Here is a 9047-nt window from a genome sequence, read left to right on the forward strand (position 1 = left end):
TCCTCCTCTCTATCCCCCCTTTACCCTCCCTTCCCCCCTCTTCATACATCAACTTGCCAACAGAAAGCTAACATCGTCATCCAACAACAACAGCAAACCATGATCGGGGTCCTCGCCGCCGCCGAAATCCGCCAACTCTGCCAAGACGCCTCCCTCCCCATCACCGACGCCTTCTCCCCCTTCGTCGCCCAAGCAACCTGGGTCGCCCTCAAAGTCGACACCTCCCGCCTCCGCGCCCTCAACACCACCTCCAAGGCCTTCTCCCAACAAGTCGGCGACCTCGTCTTCGGCGCCAAGCCCGGCTTCACCATCCACCGCCTCATCCTCGTGGGCGACGACATCGACGTGTACGACGACAAGGACGTCATGTGGGCATTTACCACCCGCTGCCGCCCGGGGACCGACGAGGTGTTCTTCGAGGACGTTCGGGGTTTTATGCTTATTCCGTACATGGGACATGGCACCGCGGATGCGAACAAGGGGGGCAAAGTTGTGAGTGATGCGTTGCTTCCGGTCGAGTATACGACGGGCAAGGACTGGGAGAATGCCGACTTTAAGAATGCTTACCCTCAGGGGGTCAAGGACAAGGTGTTGAGGGACTGGGAAACTCTGGGATTCCAAAAGCTGGAGTGAGGTTGGAGTCTTGGATAATGGCTTTCCATGTTGGATATGTAGTCAAATCAATTATATACTATGCCTACAGCAAACCCGCGTAACCGCTTTTTCTCTCAAGAGCTCTCGCTTCATCCATCATCAACGCCGCGTACCAAAACCCCCCAAACCCACCAGCTTCGTGTTGCCCATCTATCCTATCCGTGTTCCTATTGCTACAAGTTCTCGTGTCATCATCCCTAGGCCATAATGCCCACATCCTTTTTTCGTTGTCTTTTCATCTCTTATAACCGCCTCCTTTTTTTTTACACAGTCCATCGTTCTGTGATCCTAGCCATTTCGCTCATAATCAGTACAAAATAGTGCGCTCCTCGCTCCTCGCTCCTCGCCCCCCTCAGCTCTAGTTCTATGTGCTCAATGCGTAGATGCATACATCATAACAAGGAAAGTAATGAAGGTGTCTCAAAGTTGGATAAAGAGAACCCTCGTTCACTGCTCAATGGCAAATTAAGACGAGGTTCATAGTACCACCATGGCGGAGATGGCCCTCGTCTTGACCTTACTCTTCCTTCTTGCGTGACTTTTCGGCCCCTTGACTTCCATTTGGCTTTTCTTGTGTTGTTCCCGAGGCCTTTTCGGATTTGCCCTTTTTCCACTTGGAAATCTTTTCGCCCAAGTACCGCCATGATTTCTTAAAGCCGCCCATCAGCAAGCCCTTGATGCTCTGCGAAGTGCTCGGCCAGTTGACCGTCTGCTTAATGACCTGGCGAGTGATGCGCTGTAGCTGCTCGGGGTCGTCTGCGGCAACCCGCTTCTCAAACTCGCCCGCTTGACGCCGCTTCACAGCTCCATCAGAGTCGGACGTTGCCTGCATCATGGCCCTGAACTCGTCTTGGGGAATGCCAAACTTCTTGCGATACTGGAAGTAGAGCCGAGACCTAAAGCTTCCTGGCAGGCGCCTAACCATGTTTCCTCGCTTCACCAGATCCATGTCCTGCTGCAGCCTGGTGTTGGCTTCGGGGTTCAAAATCCAGTTCTCGTCGTCCAGCCGGACCGGGTCGACAAACGCCACGTTGGGGAGCGTCCTGATTAGCGGAGCGTAGAGTCGGCGGAAATGAACCATGTTGTGGGAGACAATGTTGGCCACCTTGCTCTTGTTTTCGGTGGGAAGAGCCATTCTTGGATCACCGAGGTAGCTGAGGCCAGCAATTGTGCTGTACAGATCGGCCTCGGTAAAGTCGGACGGCAAAAGGAGGAGAGCAGTTCGGACAGCAGCAATGAGGTTGATCTGGTTTGCCAGACGGACTTGGGGATGGTCTCGCAGAATCTTGACAGGCTTCTGGAGGCGCCCCGCCAAGTACAAGTTATCCCAGGTGGACAGGTCCCTCACCAGGTTGTCGATGCTCGTAACGCCGTACTTGATCAGCATGCCGTTCATCTCGATGTAGGGGTTGAAGTAGACGCCGGCACCCCAGCCCTGGACTCTTGAGACAAAGCCCGAGCCAAGCGATGCGACCCCCGAGTAGTGATCCCGGTGTTGCTTCATGTTGATGGAGTGCCAGTGCTCCGTATGCGTGACTCCGAAAATGAAGTCAATCATCTTGGGTGAGCCCTTCTGGGCCTTAACCAGGGCCTCGGGAGGCTTGGGGTGGACAGCTCGAAACTCGGCTTCGCTGACGCTGCGACCAGCCTTTTCCTGGGGGAAGACGCCCGAGCCATAGGCAAAACAGTAGACAATGGGCGCATTGAACTGACGCAGCATCATACGCAGGGCCTCTTTGAGCTCATAGTTGATGATCATGTGTTGGTTAACACCAAAGAGGCGATGGGGGAGCTCGTCGAAGCGTTGGATGGCAAAGTCCACCGTATCCTCCCACTCGTCGCCATATAGGTTGAACTTGCCTCCAGCGGATTCTTTGCGACGGCTTGATGCCGATGATGTCGATGGCGATGACGTTGAAGATGTAGATGTTGGTGCGGATGATTGCGTCGTGGATGCCGGCGATGCCCGATCGCTACTCGGGCTATCTGCCTGCCGGTTCTGCGAGGAAGTTGTCGAGTTGGAAGACCATCGCTGATGAGACGAGAGAGACGATGTTGACGGCAGCAGAGTCAAAGAGGAGGACGAGGGAGATGACAGTCGTTTGTAGCTGGATCGAGCGTTGGGACTGGGAGAGAGGAACAGCGACGATAGCCGAGGCGCCGTCGTCGTTGCCAGAGAGCTTCTTGCCTGCGAGGAATCTCATGTCAGTAACGATAATCCCGTCATTGGCCAGCACTGTAGATTTCTTCCATGTACCCCGATGCTTCGTCCAAGGGCGACCATTGTGATTAGGAAAAGGCGAGTCGGTTCGATCTTTGGAGCTGGGCTGGTCTGATTCGAATTTGAGCTATTCGCGGATACGGGAGCAGCGGCAAAGGCCACGAGAGGACGCTCAAGCGGTGCAATCCATGTACCGAATATTCGAGATCTGGTTGATGTAAATACGGAACCGGTTGAAGCTATTCGACAGCCGCATGTCCAGCAGCTTTGTGGTGTCTTGACTGAGGGGCTGGTGGGATGAGAAGATGAAGATGAAGGGAGCTGGCAGAGCTTCCCACTAAGGCTGGATCTTGTTCTGCGGGTGGGTCACGGGCAGGCCTGGAGCTGCGTCATTGGCAAGGGGGAAGCCAGGTACAAGGTGCAGCAGGTTGTAGAAGCTGGGGGGACTTGTACTGGTACTTGCACTTGTATTTTGTGTTTGAATTCCACTGCATCCAATGCCAATCGCAGCAATTGTATCTTTGATATATGCCTCATACTTGATTGCCACTATTCTTCAACACAGAGCGGGAATATTTGGACGTTCCATGATTCGAGCTGCTGGTCCGGAGCACCGACCCAGACGATGGACCGAGTGCCGATTGGCTGCCGCAGATCTTATCTGATGACTGGGCCAAGCTTTGTACCTGGTCTCTGTATAATACACATACAGGTACTCGGTGCTTTGAACGAGTAAATCAATTTTCTCTGGCTCTATATATGCCTTTACTATAGTATCTATTAAACGACTAAACATAGGTTTGTTTGATTTACCTGATTGATTGCGCGAGCATACTCTCGTTCAACTACCCAGAAACGGCCCTTTAATATACCAGGTATATAGCGTCAAAGCTTACCTACCCATTTGTACACCAACCTCGGATTTGTTTATTCATGATAACCATCCGCTGAAAAGTCAATTTGCACCTACAAATTCCTCCTAGCAGTGAAGAACTATTTTTTCAAAGCTCTTTTTTCTTGCAATTACACCATCATATCACATCTCCATCTACCACTTCTTCTCCAACATCTCCCTTCTTCTCCAACAAACACCTACCCGGGAGCCTGCGTCATCACGTGACCGCCCATACTGCATCCTCGCAGACGCGCCTCTGCGCGTTTCGCAAAAGACAAGGAAAAGGTCAACAACAGCTGTTATCAGCATTTCCAAGGCCAGAGCCAGTCGAGATGCGCGGCCGCGCTACGCAGGAAGCGGGAGGCTCTGCCGGTCGGCCCAATTCTCGATCGACCAGCAGAATCCGAACCGCAAGCAGCTCCAGTCTGCCACGGCCAAATCTGTCACTCCGTGATTCAAGGGTAAGTCGACAACGGCAGCGAGAATCTTTGATCCTTGGTGTTTGATCTTTGATGTGCTAATGGTTTGTTGCTTGTGCTTAGATAGCGTCCTTTCGAGCAAATCAGCCCATTCCAACCTTTCAAACCACAGAATCAAACACATCCAGACCAGCATCAAGACAAAGCAATGCGGCTGCATCAGTTCGAGGCTCGCTCAAGAGCTCGGGATCCAAAGAGAATTTAGTGCCGCCCAGCACAGACGCTCATGAAAAGCTTCACAGAGAGATCGAGGCCCTCAAGGCCGAGATTGGAACCTTGCAATACCGCCTGCAAACTGCCGAGCAAGAAAAGAACATTGCGCTGTCTCAGCAAAGCAACAAGATGGAGCAAGCCCGTCGGCGCGAACAGGAAGAGGCCCAGCAACGCCAATCGGCCGAAGCAGAAAAGGCCAAGGCGGACACCAAGATGGAGTCGATCAGGCGGGAAATGGAGGAGTTGAAGGAGGCCGCGGAAAACGACAAGCGACTGCTCGAGTCCAAGATTCGGGCCGCCGAGGACGAGGCCCGTCTTGCGCAGGAGCAGGTGGAGGATCTAACCAACGCCAAAGACGAAGCCGCGAGAAGAGCAGACAAAAAGGCCAACGACTTGCAGATGCAAATCGCCGCGGCAAACAGCTCAATACAGGAGATGGGGCAAGAAGCCGAGGCACGGGAGTCGACGCTGCAGCAGTACCAAGAGCAGATTCTGGAAAAGGACAGCGTGATTGGCAAGCTAGAGGCAGACGTGTTGCGGCTCAAGGCGCAAAGCGGCGATGCAGAGACCATGGAAGTCATCAAGAGGGAGCTGTCAGAACAGGTTTCGCACATCCGTGCCCTCGAAGCCACAAATCGCGACCAGCTTGCCGAGCTGAAACGACTCAGAGCCGTCAACAAGGCTGTCGAGATTGTCGAGGAGGAAAAGAGGACGCTGTTGCGCAAGGTCGAGGCTGCGGAGAGGCTGGAGGCGGAGCTGGCAGAGGCCAGGATACAGCGGCAGAGACTGGAAGACGAGCGGCTATCATGGTCGGCTTATCTCGAGAATGTGTCGGAAACAGGCCAGGCCGAGTTCGACTCTCCCGAAGAGATTGCGCGGGCGCTCGTCCAAGAGCGGCTGACGAGTGCCTCTTACGTCGAGCAGCTTGGAGCTGTCCGCGCTGAAGTTGCAGCACAGCAGGGGCAGATTCAAGCCTTGGAGGAAGAAAAGGCTCAGCTGCGGAGCCAAGTCGAGAATGCTACGACGTCTGCGGAGGCCGCCAACACCGACAAGGTGCGGATGCGTCTGGATCGCCAGCGTGCCCTGGCCCTGAAGGAAGTCGAATACTTGCGCGCGCAGCTCAAGGCCTTTGACACTGAAGAGCATGCGATGCAGCCCGATGGCTATGACGAGAAGCGGGCGGCGCGGATCCAGGAGCTCGAGGACATGGTGGACAATTACAAGACGGAGGTGCAGCAGCTGCATGGCGAGCTCTCATCCATGGACGTGTCGTCACAGCAAGCGTCGTCGCCACAGCAGCTGCTGCTGGCGGGGAGCAAACGAAGCCGCGCCGAAGACGACGCCGCCCAGGAGCAAATGGGCCAGCTTACGCGTAAGAATCGCAAGCTCCAGGAGGATCTGACGAGCCTGCAGACGCAAGTTGCCATGCTCGAAAAGGACCTCTGGACGAGCCGCGAGCAGCTCGCCGCGGCCAAGGAGCAGACCAAGACGCGCGTGCTGTCGCTGAGGTCCAACCCGACCTCGGACCATGAGGCGATTAAGCGGGCGACGCTGGAGGCGCTGCAAAAGGAGAACACGGAGCTGCTGGCGACGCTGCGGTCGAAGCAGACGGACGCTGCGATCCCCCTGGTCCCGACGTCGGTGCTGAGCGCCATGGAGCGCGAAATCGCCGCGGCCAAGGCAGAGACGGCGAGCGCGCAAAAGTCGGCGCGGCGGCTCAAGGAGGTCTGGGGCTCCAAGTCGCAGGAGTTCAAGGAGGCCATCTTCTCGACGCTGGGGTGGACGGTGACGTTTATCCCCAACGGCAAGATGCGAGTCGAGAGCACGTTTTACCCGTCGCAGACGGACGAGCACGAGAACTCGATTGTGTTTGACGGCGAGAGGGGCACGATGAAGGTGGGCGGCGGGCCCAAGAGCGCGTTTGCACGCAAGATTGGGGATCACATTGGGTTCTGGGTGAGGGAGAAGGGATGCATCCCGGGGTTTCTGGCGGCGCTGACTCTGGAGTTTTACGAAGAGCACGCGAGGGCGGCTTCAGGGGAGTGATGGACGATGTAGAAGAAGGGCTGAGGGAGGGGAAAGACGGCGGATATCGATTTTGCGCAAGTGCTGCCCCGGTATTGCGAGTCTTTCTTTTTGCTTGTTGCTCCTTTTTTTCTTCTTCTGACATCACGAGGCTGGCAGGCATACGCGGGATTGGGATGGCATGCAAGGTATTGATCATGTTGGGAAAACGTCTTATTTAGTAGCATTTGTGCAGCCTTTTTAAGAAATACGATAGCCATGATTATGCTCTATATTTGAATGAAGTCAATAGATGGTCACTTGATTAGTTGCGTCTGATATCCCACACTGATGACTCGTTCAAGGTAGCCCCTGAATGTATTACAACTCGTATATTCAACCCCCGTGATAGTATATATGGACGCAGTAACAGATGGTATATACATGATGTATCAACATACACACAGACAGATCAGCTCATTCATCACCGTCTTCTTGATTAATTCCCAGTCGGGCCACACGTCGACACCTTGAGGCCACTCATGATGTTCGAATAACCCGCCGGCTGCAGCTCATCCGGCACGCCCGCAGGAATCGTGCCCACATACGCATTGAAGTTGTAAATCCCACAGGGACAATGATCCAGGATCTGCATCCCCGCATCGCCAGACAAGCCGTTGACCTTGAACGAGATTGGCCCCGGTGCCATGTCGACGGAGAACTTGTTGGCGCCGGCAGCCGCCTGGAAGGTCTGCGTGTTGCCGCCGACGGTGACCTCGAGCGTGCCGGCCTCCTTGAGCAGCGTGACGATGAAGACTTTGTCCTGCAGAGTCTGGTAGCCGTCGGGCCGGCCCTTGAAGTAGTTGCCCGTGGAGTTGTCGGCGTCGCCCATGGTCGTGTCCGTGGCGTCGCAGTTGATGCTCGACAAGGTCGGCCTGAACCAATACACGAGCTTGTCCTCGGCGATGTGCGACGCCGCATCGCCCGAGCCCTGCTTGTACGCGGCGATGAAGGGCTCGGCCATGTCCAGCCAGCCGTTGTGCGGCATGCCGTACGTCCACTTGGAGTTGCCGTCGTCGCCGTGCGGGCTGTCGAGGCGGCCGACGTAGTGGCTCTCGCCGTAGTCGTTCCAGGTGATGATTTCGACGAAGCGCGGCTTGAGCTGCAGGATCTGCGTCCAGCGGTCGAACCAGAGGAAGTCGCCCGGGAACACCCAGTTCTTGGAGTAGGGGACTTCGGCGCCGAAGTGGGTTGAGAACCAGGGGGAGACGGGGGCGAGATACGGCTTGCCGGCGAGGGCGCTGGTGTAAGTGGCATCGCCGTCCTCCACGGTCACGTTGGATCCCGGCTTGGGCGCTTTGTTGTTGCCGTCGCTGGGCCAGGCCATCCAGTTGAAGGCGCTGTCGACGTCGCCCAGGTTGGTTCCCTGCTGAGGATGGAAGTTGGGAGCCCAAAAGACGTTTCCTCCCGCCGCGGAACGGACGGCGTTGGAGTCCACGCCGTCGCCGGAGAAGGACGAGGCGAATATCTTGCCGTCGACGAGCAGCTGGGCGGGCTTGGAGCCGTACTTTTGGATCATCTGGCCGACTTGCGTGCCCTGGTCGGCGTGGTACCAGTTGAAGTCGAAGGAAATAAAGACCTTCATGTCGTTGTTGGCGGCGGACTCGTAGGCGTACTCGAGCTGCTGGTCGGTGTAGGGGTCGACGCCAATGTTGAGCGCGAAGGCGTCGATGCCGGCGGCTTTTGCGTTCTTCATGTCGGCGTCGAAGTCGGCGGCGCTGCCTCTGTTGCCGACGATGCCAATCTGTGATGACGGAGTGTTAGCTGTATCATAACGTGACTGGTGATGTTGCATTGTGTTGGACGTAAACGCACCATGAAGTGGCAAAAGACGAGCGGTCCTCCATTCTGGCGAGCCTCGAGAGAGCTGGAGCCGGAGCTGGATCGAGGCACGGAGAGAGCAGACGACGAAGCAGCGAGTGCCGCCGTGGCATAAAGCCTGAGGAGGCTCTGGATACGCATGATTTGAGATGAAAGCTGTTGACAAGTCCTCCACTCGAGAGTTGCAGATGGATACAAAGCCCAATGCTGGACATTGTATCTTATTTATATTCCAGCACAACAGACTCGGCAACTCTCAACTCAACCAGCATCTCCCCTATATCCCGCCAGAGTCCCCGTCTCTCTCCGCCCCCTGGCCGTATTTTGTTTTGCTTCGTTTGCTTCGTCCTTTTTTCTCACGTCACGTCTCCTTGGGGTAGATTAATGGGGTTTTGCGGGCTGCTTCATCTGGAAGTGATCATCTGCGTCTAAGAATCTACGACTCCCAGCGGCTGATCCAAGTGGGAAATGATCATCTTGGCGACGCCGCAACTCTCGGCGGTTTTTTTTTCTTTGGAAGGATTAAGTGGGACAGGCAAAGGAAGCTATGATGAAGCAGGTGAGTAACAAAGAATAGTCTGTCAGTTAGTCAATGGAGGAAATACGGGGGATGTAGTACCTAGGAGCCCGGGGGTGGTTTTTAGTCAGTGGTCTGGTCAGCCTTTTTAGGCTGGTAATCGTTATGAGCAATGAAGTTAGG

General features: G+C 55.3%; 4 protein-coding genes across 4 annotated transcripts; 2 read left to right on the top strand and 2 right to left on the bottom strand.

The window, feature by feature from the left end:
• Positions 1 to 99: 99 nt before the first annotated feature.
• On the top strand, positions 100 to 633 carry Triagg1_6927 (uncharacterized protein; the record flags this gene model as incomplete). Its single annotated transcript, XM_062901605.1, has 1 exon — positions 100 to 633. The coding sequence occupies one exon, from the start codon at positions 100 to 102 to the stop codon at positions 631 to 633; it is 534 nt and encodes a 177-aa protein (XP_062753999.1).
• A 538-nt stretch (positions 634 to 1171) lies between these two features.
• On the bottom strand, positions 1172 to 2938 carry Triagg1_6928 (uncharacterized protein; the record flags this gene model as incomplete). Its single annotated transcript, XM_062901607.1, has 2 exons — positions 1172 to 2842; positions 2912 to 2938. The coding sequence occupies 2 exons, from the start codon at positions 2936 to 2938 to the stop codon at positions 1172 to 1174; spliced, it is 1698 nt and encodes a 565-aa protein (XP_062754000.1).
• Positions 2939 to 4102: 1164 nt separating this feature from the next.
• On the top strand, positions 4103 to 6508 carry Triagg1_6929 (uncharacterized protein; the record flags this gene model as incomplete). The annotated part of the gene is made up of 2 exons (XM_062901608.1): positions 4103 to 4231; positions 4313 to 6508. 2 exons carry the CDS (start codon positions 4103 to 4105, stop codon positions 6506 to 6508), a joined length of 2325 nt encoding a protein of 774 aa, XP_062754001.1.
• Positions 6509 to 6965: 457 nt separating this feature from the next.
• On the bottom strand, positions 6966 to 8488 carry Triagg1_6930 (CAZyme family GH71; the record flags this gene model as incomplete). The annotated part of the gene is made up of 2 exons (XM_062901609.1): positions 6966 to 8270; positions 8342 to 8488. The coding sequence occupies 2 exons, from the start codon at positions 8486 to 8488 to the stop codon at positions 6966 to 6968; spliced, it is 1452 nt and encodes a 483-aa protein (XP_062754002.1).
• Between the last annotated feature and the right edge of the window lie 559 nt (positions 8489 to 9047).

The sequence above is a fragment of the Trichoderma aggressivum genome (genome assembly GCF_033847375.1).
Source record: "Trichoderma aggressivum f. europaeum strain CBS 100526 chromosome Unknown scaffold_029, whole genome shotgun sequence".
Taxonomy (NCBI): domain Eukaryota; kingdom Fungi; phylum Ascomycota; class Sordariomycetes; order Hypocreales; family Hypocreaceae; genus Trichoderma; species Trichoderma aggressivum.